The sequence below is a fragment of the Oreochromis aureus genome, linkage group 7 (assembly GCF_013358895.1).
Source record: "Oreochromis aureus strain Israel breed Guangdong linkage group 7, ZZ_aureus, whole genome shotgun sequence".
Classification (NCBI taxonomy): domain Eukaryota; kingdom Metazoa; phylum Chordata; class Actinopteri; order Cichliformes; family Cichlidae; genus Oreochromis; species Oreochromis aureus.
The window spans coordinates 44,211,199-44,225,006 of record NC_052948.1 but is presented as its reverse complement, the minus strand read 5'-3'; the positions used below and the strand labels follow the sequence as shown (position 1 = coordinate 44,225,006).

Sequence of the window (13,808 nt, the reverse complement as noted above, 5' to 3'; positions counted from 1 at the left end):
TGTGAATTTAGCCGTCTTTGTGTCCAGTGAGAAAAGAATGCAGAGGAAATACAGTCGTCACAAATTGTGCAGTTTTTGTCATTTATGGTGTCCTTGTGACACCACAGGTCTACTTACTTGCACTTTTTTGTATAAAATCAAATCTATTCACATATTGTAGCTTTTCAGGGAAACATTTATATAGGAGACATTTGCCCACAACATCTTTCGGACTGGTGATTTGAGAGAAGGATCATAATAGATTCTTACCACCATGACCTCGTGGCACATTAATCTGCACAGAAAATCAATTGAATTCAGCAACCTTGGAACTGCAATTGGAATAACCTCTTACCACTTAACAACTGGGCTGTTTTATTTCCAAGAGCTCATGTGTGACTGACAAATTATACATTATACTTCTCAGATATTTTCAGAAGACCTCCAGTTGAGGTGTTGTTTTCAGAAAAGAAAATGTCCATTACTCTCTACAGCAGCTTTATTATATTCTCGGTGCTCATTTAACCAAGTCATACACTTAACAAAACAAGAAAACTAGTGTGGTTGGACTGAGCTTTAGTCATCTATCAACACAGCACAGTTTCTGGGAAGCACTCCACCTTTTGCTACAGTCAGCAACAGCAGACAAAAGCAAAATTCATAGTTATGGCGGGATTAGGCTAAATAAAACATCCACTCAGTTTCACAGTTTTGATAAACTACATTTATTTTACCAAGCAATATAAACACTTTGTCACATCTAAAACACGTCCAATAGATCCTCGCAAGACACTGACCTTTTCACGCCAACTGTGGTTGGGCTACAAGCGCAAAGCCGGAAATTTGGCAGAAAAGGTTTGCTCATTATCACGATTCTGAGGAGAATCCAGCTGCCTCACAAGGTGATAAACATCTACCAAAATTCTCAAACCCGTCTTTGTGTTAGTTCCAGGTACAAGAAGTTTCCAGGACCACATTTTTGGAATAGACACAAGCACACACAGATTCATGAGATGGAATAGACTGGGCTGGCATTTATATAGCACTTTTCTAATGTTACTGACCACTCAAAGCACTTTGCACATTTTACCCTTTGACATACTCTCACCAGCCACTTCACTGGATAAATCTCAGTTCTGCTGGATTAGAAATGCTTTTGCATTCAGAACTGTTTTAATTCTTCATGGCACAGTTTCAACAAGCGGCTGGAAACATTCCTCAGAGATTTTGGGCCGTATTGACATGATAGCGTCACACAGGTGCTGCAGATTTGTTAGCTCCACATTTATGGTTTAAATATGGAGCTAAGTGGTTACCAGCAACATCTGGCATCTCAGGTGTGTCTCCCTCTGCATTACCTCCCTTAATTCACCTTGTTGCTGCAGTTACTGCTTTTACTTTAAAGTCGAAATAGTGTCTCTCCTGTTGATCCAAAGTCAACGACTAGCCTGTTCTGCAGTGCTAGTCAGAGCTTTAAGAACTTGCCACTGAGCTTGCCTTGAATGCCCATGTCCGTCAGAACCCTGATGGTTAACTTCCCTGCAATATCTTATGCAGCCAACTTCAACTGTAAACCTATTGTCATGATCATAAACCAGTTTAAAATGATGTGAATTTTGTGACATGGCTATATTGGTGGAGGATGACAGATATACTGTGGTCATAAAGGGATGGTCAGCATCAATATTACTGTAGGCTGTGGTGCCTCAACTATTCCAAGTTGGTACGAAGGTGTAAGAGTATGTTTATGGACATTTTTGACCATTTTTCCAGAAGCGCATTTGTGAGGTCAGACAGTGATGTTGGACGAGAAGGCCTGGGTCGTAATCGCCGCTCTAATTCATCCCAAAGGTCTATCGCGTTGAGGTTAGGACCCTGTGCAGGCCAGTCAAGTTCTTCCACACCAAACTTACTTATCCATGTATTTTGGACCTTGCTTTGTAAACTGGTATGCAGTCATGTTGGAACAGGATTACACCATTCCTAAACTCTTGCCACAAAGTTGGGAGAATGAAATTGTCCAAAATCACTTGGTATGCTGAAATATTAAGAGTTCCTTCAAAAGCCAACTCTTGAAGAAGAAACCTACTTGGCACAATGCAGTCAGACAAGTTCCGTTCACCTGGCAACCTCCAAACCTAATCTGTCCATCAGCTAGCCAGATGGAGAAGTGTGATTCATCACTCTAGAGAGTGACAAATCAGCAGTCCAGTGGCGGCACGCTTTAAACCACTGCATCTCATTTGGGGATGTAAGGTGATGCAGCTGCTCAGCCACTGAAACCATTCCACGAAGCTCTCTAAACACCACTCTTGAGCCAATTCCTCCCCAGTGTAATGTTTATTTTGACCTCAAGCTCGCCTTGATCATACCTACATTCACTAATTTGCTGCCAGATTTGCCCTGAACATGTGTACTAATGAAGTGGCCAGTTAATACGTACTGTATTTTTCAATGAACTGGTATATTTTCTATATATAAAGCGCACCCGATTAGAAGCGGCATTAAGCGAAACAAAACAGATAAGTCAAACTTTATTCAACTCATTCACAATAACTCTCAACAGAACAATGCACTCACTTTTTCCGTTCATTCCCTCTCCGCGAATCCAACAAATTCTTCTGGATCGTCTTTTCAGTGATCTTATTCTTGCAGCAGACGCGAGAAATGACCCGCTTTTCATCGTAATCCTCTGGCAGTTGCTGCGAGATGGTACTTCTTGTGGAGATGGAGAAATTATGCCTTTTCATAAAACGGAAGCACCAAGAAGGACCTCCTTGAAAGTCGTCGATCTTCATGTCACGTGCTATCGCATTTGCCTTTTGTCGAATAGAGGCTGTAGAGACGCTTCTACCTGCTATTCTCTGTTCAATAACCCACTGTTCAATTTTGTCCTCCAATTGTGGCCATCTCGCTTTGTTCCCTCGGAAACTCTGTTGGGTCTTCTTCACGTGGCGCAGGTCATCTTCTTGCTTCCTCCATTTCCTTACCATTGATTCATGAATTCTGAATTTTCTTGAAGCTGCTCTATTCCCATGTTGAAGTGCGTGACGGATAGCCCTGAGTTTAAAATGCGCTTCGTAAGCAAGTCTCTTAACACGTGCCATCTTGGGGTCCTAAACACCTTTATGAATGAATGAATCACAGTACGTATTACTCCGCGAGGCTCCTGAACGTCACTACGGCTACGGTAGCCGTAATGCTCCGACAATCCATCAAGCGGCGCAGGCTTCGTAGCTTACTAAAGTCGAACTAAAACATTTGGACAGATTTTTGAGCGCCGTGTACCACATAAAATCGGTTCGAGATCAGTAAGCACAACCAGAATTAATACATAAAGCGCACTGTCGATTTCGACAAAATTAAAAGATTTTAAGTGCGCCTTATAGTTTGAAAGGTACGGTAATCCGTGCTTTATTCACTTTATACCTGGATTAATTATTTAACCTAATATGCACGTCTTTGAATTTTAGATGTTCATTGTCTGCAAAACAGTCTTTACAAAGTATTTAAAATGAACCTAATCAAATATTTTCTTTAGGATTATGTTTAAATGTTCATTTGAAATCCTCAAAATGGACGACTGAACACAAAAAACGCTTAAGTTATCGAAAACAACAGTTTTATATTTATTATATATATACATTTCTTTCCAGATGTGCTTGTGGTGAAAACCATTTTTGGCCAAGAGGAAAAACACTAGCACATCCTGTATAATTTTAAACCTCCCTCTTTTGCCAAATGGCGATTTAAACAAGTGAGAAATGGCTTCTTGTCTAGCAAACTCCCGGTGAATATACGGAGGTTAATTGTGCAGGTTTTCTGCCTGCCAATCATCATCAAGCTGTAAGGATCAGACCTAACTCAGGATAAACTGACAGCTTGTTTGCTTGCTTGCCAATAGCTGGGATTATGCGTACAGATGAACAATGTGTTTAACTGCATAATGGCCCGCACACTCGGTCCGTTCACACACTGGGGGGAGGGGGGGCGCTCATGTTGGAGGAAGTAGAGAATTGTGTGCATGAACGAGCAGTGCATGCGTGTGTTTCTCTGGAAAGCTGAGCCTAAAACTGACCACTGACTCAGAAACCAACAATGCCCCGTTGTGCTCAGCTAAAAATGCCTAGAACACCCAACATATTACAAATGTATTGTGGATGATTTTATGCTCCTTTACTTACTTCTTGCTTTACTGTCTATTGAGAAGCCTTTGGGGCCTATTTGAAGCCATTTTAAACTGACTCGAGAGAGCCCACAGAGACCAAAATGTAAGCTGTGGCACAACTAGTGTGCTCCCAGGAAGAGGAGGCTGAGGCTCATTTATGGGATTTCCTCTTTTAGGCCCAGGGGATTACTGTGGTTTTAGAAAGAGTACGGGGTGAATACAAGCAATAACCCCACCAGACAAACGTCAACGTGCACATGTGGTACAAACACACATGTGAGAGAGGAATATCGGCTTTGGAGCACAATGGGGCTCAAACAGGAAGCAGAGGCAGAAGTACCATAAGTTGTAACTCAGTCCTCTGCATGTAAATATAAACAACAACAAAGAATAATAATATGTGTGGACTTTTGGGGACAGACAATCTGATTAACACTGACGTCAACAGTCTAATACGATTCAGTTATTTTCATACGCTTGTAAACGGTAGCAGAATTACATCACGGGTGCACCACAATTAACTTAATGGGAAACATGACTGCACGCTGCCTCAGATGAATTAAAACAAGGCCACTGTCTCTGCATTGTGTTGTGTTAAAAGCTTCAGAAAGACCTTGCTATTATTTTTGTTTGGGGGTTTTTTCTATTTCTGGGATCAGACAGGATTGGTTATTAAGTTTATTCACACAGACTGAAGATGGTGCATGAATGCAGACAGCTCCAGATCTGTATATGGACAGCAGGGGCATTTTTTAGATATATGAATTCATTTTTTGTGTTTCTGTTCAGTTTGGTCTCAGAGTGATTTGTGATGTAACCGCATAGTTACATATTTCAGGCTGCTCAGACGTCCGCACGGGGGTCACACTGACCCTCACAGCTGCAGAAATCATAGGTTCTGCTGCCATTACTGGTGCACACTGTACAATTACAAACTATTTAAAACTGCGCCTCTACAGCTGCAAACAAAACGTCTTCTAATACCTCTTAAAGCTTGCAGCAATCATTTTTGTTTGGGGATACAGAACAATGACCCAAAGAACAGAAAATCGTCTGCATTGTTTTGTTGGACCGTTTTGGCACCGACAACAGCTGCCAGACTTTTTGGCAGCTATTCAGCGAAGACATCAGTACTCCATACAACAGTGCATGGTTAATGGGTGGAGGCTATTCTCTTTAGATGCTGCTTTCAACTACAATCTAACTGAGTACTGTCTTGCAGCCACTCTAATGCTCCCATTTTACCTGCATGGCTCACAAACCATGTCTGGACAACAGTTGTTAAAGCAACAGTGTTTAACTTCTAAAAGAAAAACACTGAAATAGTAAAAACACTGAAATAGTGACTACAGTGATTGGATAATTTGACCAAATGAGTAACATGCTGAGGTACAGACATGGTAATGGTAATGGTTTTGACCTACTCTGGTGTCCCACTAAGCCATGGGACAGCCACAGCGTGCACACAGGCACTACAACTGACACAGCTAAACTGAATTAGATTATAATTTATATGTGTGTAATATAAAATAGGAAAAGAGGCCATAAACCAGCCTGTCAGAGCTCACAGTCATACTAAACATGATCTTAAATTTAGTAAGCTACATAATGCCGGTGGATATTCTCACTACAACTGTAAAAAGCCAATAAAAGCCATGTAGTAATATGGTGCTGCAACTCAAACGTTAAACAATAACGGCTCTGTGCAGAAAAGGAAACAGAGAGTGGGTGAGGAGTGAGAAAGAGAACTGAAACTAAACTTTGTTTCATCCTTATTTCCTTGGCACTTACTAGACTAGGAATGAAAGGAGATAAAACTTCCTTAGCGATACTCTCGTGCTCAGATAATGGCAGGCTAACCGCCAGCACTTTAGATATTAATAAGCCCTCCTCTTCAGCATACATGGATCTACGTTAATTAGAAGACGGGACCCACTGAAGCTTCACTTTAAGTTAAACCGACCAAAAAAACACCACCTTTAGCTTAAAAACGTAAATATCGAGTGGGATTAAAAACACATCTCAGTTCCTCACATGAGGTGCAGAACTCCTGATAGTAGCAGAAACTTTTTACAACAGAAGTTTTGACTTCTCATTGCAGGTAAAGTATCTACAATGATAAATAAGTGCCCCATTAAAGAACACAAAAAAGAGAGCCAGGATGCTAAATAACAGGACACTAAAATTAAAACACTTATTTAAAGTTCTGTGCCGTATCATAAAAAGTATTCTCTCACAATATCAATGACACAGTGACACCGTGGGTATATGTTCCCCAGCTCGCATAATAATGACAGAAGCCCAAGCATGTCTGAAAGCGAAAGCAGCATGTTAATCTCGGATGACAATTTAACACCTACAGAGGGAGATAATTCAATAGCAGGAAGTGGCTTGCCTACTAAACACCAGACCTCCACAAAAGCACGATACTTTGCAAAAAATGCAAGTGTTAGCTAGCATCTCATAACATCTCAGGCAGGAAATATTTTTCAAGTCCTATTTTATTATGTGTGCAGGCTCCTGAAGAGTTACAAGTTACTTTAATGACTTTTGTATTCAACTGAAGTATTAAATAGCTCTCCCCCGAAGGGAGGGAGTATGTAACTGGTTCTGTTTGTTTGTTACCAGACTAGCAGCCAGTTTTCAAAATATTGTTTTCAAATTTTACCTGATGGTAGATAGCACTAAAAACTCGAGCTGATTTAATTTTGATCATCGTATGGAAAAGCACGTTGGGATTTTTTTCAATACGACACCCTATGACGTCACAATGACGTCCTAACACGCTGCCTGCATTCCACATTTCCTTGTAATATCGTTATATATAATTTTGAGGCTACATAACCCACCGCTATTCTTTAACCAAAATTTCATTCAGCTATTTTCTGTAGCTTTTTGTGGTACTTAAAAGACAATAAAATAATAATTAACCATTAATAACACGTCGATATACTGACTGAAAAGCACTTTAAATATCATACCACCCCACTTCAGTCAAGTTATGTCCAGGTCATCCTAAAACCAAAATTATCATCTTTTTCTAAACCATCTGTTTTTTTTTAATTTGTGGATTTTGTGCCATTGTCTTGCTCCATGACCCAAGGTTCAGATCATGGACTGCTGCCCCAAAATTCTCCTATAATGTTTCCTCACACAATTTTGAATTTGTTCTTTTCAACAGGGTTTTTTAGGATGACCTGACCATAATGTAGCAAAGCAACTTGAAATCATGATGCCACCTCCACCATGCTTTACACATGAAGTCTGGATGTTGGTATCCAGGGTTTTATTATGGTTTTATTATGTCCACACTAATATGTTTTCGTTTGAAAACACATCTTTTTCTTTCTGTTTTGGCCTTCCGTCCACACAGAGACGGCGTTTTTGGTCAAGGAAAACTGAGCTTTTTGAAAACACTCTCCAAAGTGGATAAATTTGAAAACGCCGTTTTCGCGTCACGGTGTGGGCTGTGAAAACGGAGGCTTTACGAAAACAATCACAGATTTTAGTCATATTATGCAGTCATGTGGCCAATTCAACTAAGATGGCGGACGGCGTTGTACAGCAGTTGGTTTGTTTGTTCTCAATTTTGACAGCCCTATTAAAGATTAATATCAGTTTGTAGATGCTCCAGATGAAACTTGGCACTTTTCCTCGACGTTTTGCTGCGACGTTTCAAAGAGCCGGAAAGTAAATAAACGGCAGACGGAAATGACGCATGTTGAATCGTCTTACATTTCATGCATGCGCAGTACAGGAACGTTTTCAGTGTGGATGAAAATGATTGAAAACAATAGTGTGGACGCAGAGTGTTTTTAGACGAAAACGCTGTTTTCAAATTTATCCAGCTCACTGTAGACGTAGCTTAACTGGTCGCTTTGAAATCTTTTGAAAGTGGCTTTCCTATTATTATAAATAAATCTTCAGTTTTCATGTTTAGTTTTTCTTATAGTCTTTCATCTAACAAAGATTTTATCAACTTGTCGGGAATTCTCTTACTCCTCGGAAGACCCCTGAATTTTTCTCTATTTGTATTAAATTTATCTTACAATGGACTTATTAACATCTGGGTCTTTAACGTAACAATAAAGCTTCTTCTAAGGTCAAAGGAAAGATGAATTAAAAGTTTAATTTATATTCAAAGCTCAATTAAAGTGGACCACACTTCTTAAGCAGATCCAATCCTTCTTAAGAAGAGGATTGAATAAACCATATAAATGATTTTTATTGGTTAAATTCTCCAGGCATGTTTTGGAGAAGTTCACTTACTATGAATTACCTATGAATAGCCTAATTGTAGTTTAGATAAATATCAGCCCATATTTTAGGGGTAGTCAATGCAGAAACCCTCCAACTGTAATTTAGATTTGCCTGTGATGTCCTTAATGATTACGAGAATCTTACGCTTATTTCGGGTTCAGCAAAAATGTAACAGTCTAACGCACACGCTCAGTTCCTCAGAGCAGCCAAGAGGAGATTGTCCCAACATTTAGCCCCGTTTCGATTTTTGCGGCTCATTATGTTCTGTCGCAATACTCTCCCAAACATTGCATGCAAAAACATGGCGGCTCATTTCGTAGGGCTGGTTGTCTTTCTCAGACTGTACAGGCAGGTGTTTGAGGGGGAGTGCGTGTGCGTGGGAAGGCAGAGGAATCTTAACCACCCTCGACTTTTCTCTGGCAAACAAAATGATGGAAAAAACCTGGAATGGCGCTCAGGACAGAGAGGTAAATATGCATTTAGCAGGAGGCAAAAGAATATACTGGATAAGCTCGTACTGAAAACGAAAGCTAATAAATGCGGATAGTGGGAAGAACATTAACTGCAATCATATTCTTGGCTGGTGAAGATGCAAATCAAATATTATGGTAACGTCCTGCGTTTAAAGCTGTTCTAACTGGTTTCTCCCTTTCTCTCCCTTTTCTGTCTCTCTTGACTTTCAACAATGAAATAATCCAAATAAGGAGCCTGAGACTAAAGCAAACTAAATAAACAGAAGCATATGTGATTCATAAGAATGATATTTTATATGTTTTAATGAAAAGGGGGGAAACAAAATGATGTGGATTTTTGAATTCTCCCTACAGGAGCACTCTTGTCCTGCTGCAAATGATACAAAACTGAATCAAAGCTGAATACTGGAGATTTGGAAAACTGGGGGATGCCAAATGGGAATGAAGCCTACATAAAAGAAAACGCAATGACTGCTCAACAAACCCCCGATACCATTTCTCTGGCGCAGCATCCCTTGACAGAAACACATGCACACTACGATAGACACGGCGAGGAGGCTATGTCTCACCGGTGGCATGTTCACAGCAATTACAGACAAAGCTGAAGAAGGCAAGCAAAGAGGTAATGCTCCTGAGAACTCATGAGTTGCCATGGAAACATCGGCTTTTGAATGAATTTGCTGGAAAAGGGGTATGCGAGAGATAGAGTCCAAATTGTAGTATCAACTACACAAACCCCCTTTCTCCATCCCCCGGACTGCCAGGAGAAAACAGGTTGCTATTCCCAATGAGCCGTACCTCGGTTAGTGATGCTTGCAGCCAGCAGTACCACACACAAGCACACAGCACATTTATGTTTAGTGGTGAACGCACCGGCTGCATGAACAGAAATGTTTTTAATACCTGGGATATGAAACCGTACTTTCTGCTGTGAGGAAGGCAAACATTTTGCATTGGCGCTAAAAAATTCCAAACGGGAGCAGGATTTGAGCATCTAGAATGATTTTCTTTCACCAGAACAAAATGCTGCCGCACCGAAGCGCCGCGTTTGTTATCACTGCTAGGCTGCATCAGTAGAATGGGCCACTACTTACTCTTCATATTTAATGTGGTAAATTACGTCCTCTTCTCTCTCCTTGCTCTCCAATGCTGCTGTAGAGTCTGTCTGAGAGGTGGAGGCTCTGTTACTCTCAGAGTTTAACACAACATTAGTCCTGTTACTGTCTGTGTTTTGACCGTGGCCGTGGGCCTGTCCCTGCTCGGCCTCCAGTTTTCCATTAGTCCTTTTTGGGGGCCGGCCCACCTTGCCCTTGGTGGGCGTTATCTGTCCTTTGGGAGCGCGTGTCACATTTTCAATGCAGGCCTCAAACCAGGCACCGATGCTGACGTCTCTGCAGTCCACCAGCTCGTTAATCTGAGGAGAGAAAATGACTAAATTAACATCCTGTCCTGTTCGAACCCCACACACAAAAATCTTCTTTTGAGGATCTGATATGTAAGGGGATTATAAAATCCAGTGTCAAAGACTAATACAACACATGCCAGAGTCAAAATTATAAAACAGCAATGCCGAAAAGATAATAACCGTGTTATTATCTTTTTTACTTTGTAAAAACAAAAAACAAACCATCACACAGTGAATGTTATGCAGTGGATAGGATAAAAAACATAAAACCTTTGACTGGAAAGAATAACATTATATATTGAAAGACAAAAAAAAGACATCCTTTTGGGGTTGCATCAGGAAAAGCATCCAGCGTAAAAAATAAATAAATAAAATCTGCCAAATCAAACATACGGAGCTACCCACTGTGGAAATCCCTTATGAATAAAGAAGCAGCTGAAAGTAGCTTTTAGTGAAAGTGAAAATATTTCAAAAGTGATGACTCTTTTGGGATATCCTCTGTAAAAGCACATGCATGTTTGGTTATGTATTTTGAGCTTTCGTGGGCTGAATTTAAGGCTACGTCCACACGTACACGGGTATTTTTGAAAACGGAGATTTTCCGTTTTCGTTTAAAAAAATAATCCCGTCCACACGTAAACGCAGAAATGAAGGAAAACGCTGCTAGGAACATGCCAAAACAACAGGTGGCGATATACTCCTAACCGTGTAGAAATGTTGGCCAATCAGAAGTCTAGAAGCCTCGGTAGGAAATAGTAAACAAAGATGGGGCATAGAAGCAGAACCGAGTCGTATGTGTGGAGGGACAGTAACTGTGTGTGTATATGTAAGCATTTAAACACTGCAGAGAGTACAATTAACAGTAACAGTATTGTAGAAATTCATTTCACCGAAACAATAACGTGGCGCACAGTGTGACGTCAAAAAAGGCGCACACCTTTGACGCTGCGTTTTCTCCGTTTTTCTTGTCCACACGTAAATGCAAAAACGGAGTTTTCGAAAATATCCACCCTGGCAGGCGTTTTTAGAAATCTCCGTTTTCAGTGACTGAAAACGCCGTTTACGTGTGGACGAAAGGTGCAAACGCATAGAAAAATCTGCGTTTTCAAAAATACCCGGGTACGTGTGGACATAGCCTAAATGTTTTGTTTGTTCATTTTTGTTTTGGTAAAGAATAAAAAATATTGTTAAGGTCTTTCACTCAAAAGATAGAGTTAGATAACACAGTTATGTAGCATTTTCAGTTTTTAGGCTAAAAGAATAGCCAGAAATAGCATAATGCTAAGATATGCCAAGCTAATTAACTGAAAATACAACGTTACATGACTCAACGACTCCTTCATTGCAAATCAACTCTGGATTAGCCTCGCTTTGTTGTCAAAACACTTATATTAAAACTAAGTACGACCACAGTGAATGATTGCATGATTGTTACAATGTCTCTTTTTTGTCATATATCTCTAAGCTCATTTTTTTCTCTTCTCTTTCCCATCACTCTCCAACTGTTTGAGGCAGATGCTGACCAGTTCTTGATCTCTTCCAGCTATAAAAGGAAGTTTTTCCTTCCCACTATCGCCAAGTCTGTGGGGTTGTCCTTCTAAGATTGTAGGCATCTTTACCTTACAATTGAGATATGCAGACACGTGGCTGCTTACCATGTGATGTTAACTTGTGTGCCAAAGGAATTAAAGCAGTCCGATTAAGGCTGCTGATGCAGCGCCCTCTGCAACGAATTTTGCCTGGCGACAGCCAGCAACCGCCAACAACCATTCACCAACCAGTTGGGGGATACACATTTTTCCTACTGGCTGTATCACAGATTTAGCACCATGGAATAACGTCCAGCAGTAAAGTTGGAGTGGTACAAACTGTGTTGGGCTGTCTGACTTTTTATTTTAAACTACTGGAGTTGATTAGTTATATTTGTAGGCTATTTATCACCAATGACTGGTGTGCTTTTCAGTCAAATAAAATTAATTTATTTGGAAAAAAAATAAAGCAATTCCCATGTCTCCTTTTAATTACGCTACGGGACAGTGTCAGAGCTGAGCCCTCTGAGTAACTATTAATTGTATGCAGTAAGGTTGGGCGATATGTAAAAATTTTCCAACCGACAAGTTCAAGCTAGTTCAATAACCGACGATAGGCGATATATTCGCACATGTGCAGACTTTTTGATGGGTGGAGAAATGTAACCATACACAGAACACATAAGTTTAGAACACAGAAGAAGTCCAAACATGAACGAACTAATTGCCAAATTGCACAATGGAGGAGAAGGCGCAGATAGAAATGCACTGTTAACCTCAGCGAGGAAGTCGAAGACGGAGAAGACGACCCACTGGCTTGGTGGAAAATGCATGAAAAACGTTTCCCATTGATGTCACACAAGGCATGGAAATATCTGTGTAAACCAGCCACAAGCACTGCTTCAGAACGTGTCTTCAACACCGCTGGTAAGATTGTTAACCACCTGCGCACACTGCTAAAACCTGATAAAGTAAACATGCCTGTTTTCCTGTTAAAGAATATATACGTTTTGTTTGGAGGGAATATTTTACCTTCTTTTCTTGTTTGTTTCAGTATTAATATAGCTACTTTTTGAGTTATTCATTCATTTATTTATTTATGTATTTATTTGAGATGCGCTGTTTCGCACAAAAAACATCTGAGATTTTTTTATGTTTGTTGGAAGAGACACTCTAATTTTTAACTTATTTGTTGTTTGGTCGAGTGTGTAAGACAGATAAACACTGGAACGGCCTGTAAACACAGTTATAGTGGAAAAAAGAAGCCAATTTCTCTTGTTTCCCTCCCCACCATTGTGTTTTGTTTCTTTTTTAAATAAAATTCTTTTCTTTTTTCTGAACATAGGCTACTGCCATTCTTTCTTTCTCTTATGAGTTTGAGTAAACAAATCGCTGCTGCATTTGCTCGCAGCTGAAGGAGGGTGCCGTTAAAACAGCACTATTGTTTATTTCTGTTGACTGCTTCTGTTAGCTCCAACCAACATCATTAGCAAACTTACTCATGGACAAATAAATAAATAAGCTACCCTTATTTATCGATCGCCCTTGTAAAAACGATCGATAGTCGATATATTCGTCCAATCGCCCAACCTTAGTATGCAGTTTAATGTTTAATGTGCGGCTGTCACGTTAGAAAGAAACAGCACTCATGAGTTCCATGAGTGGAAAAATGAATATATTATTATATTTATTTCACCACTCTGTAAGCTTGTGATGATCAAATTAACAATTTTATGCAGTATTAGGCCTACCATCATGTCTCATTTACAGCACCAGTGTTGCATTTTACTGTCATATTTTTTATATTCTTCATAGATCTCTATCACCCATTCCTCTGATCACATCTGTGATTGCAGCCCTTAGTTGATCCAAACACACTGAAAAAAATTGGTGAGCTTGAAGTAGAAAGCCTGGTTTAACAACGAAAGTTGATAACTATCATTGTGATAGCCATTAAACTGGGGTTTTAGGTTCTGTCAAGCCAGCTAACACAA

At 40.1% G+C, this 13,808-nt stretch overlaps 1 protein-coding gene across 4 annotated transcripts in view; it reads right to left on the bottom strand.

Moving 5' to 3' along the window:
* Window positions 1-13,808, bottom strand: part of LOC116322423 (E3 ubiquitin-protein ligase UHRF2) — a 42,904-nt gene that overhangs the window by 18,778 nt on the left and 10,318 nt on the right. For 2 of the 4 annotated variants that reach the window (XM_031742488.2, XM_031742487.2), the window contains exon 3: window positions 9,975-10,294. In XM_031742488.2, the coding sequence (XP_031598348.1) occupies window positions 9,975-10,294 (320 nt within the window). Of the gene's footprint in view, window positions 1-2,559; window positions 3,126-9,974; window positions 10,295-11,940; window positions 13,111-13,808 lie in introns of those variants that run through there. The other 2 variants (XM_039614856.1, XM_039614855.1) reach the window with 2 other exon arrangements.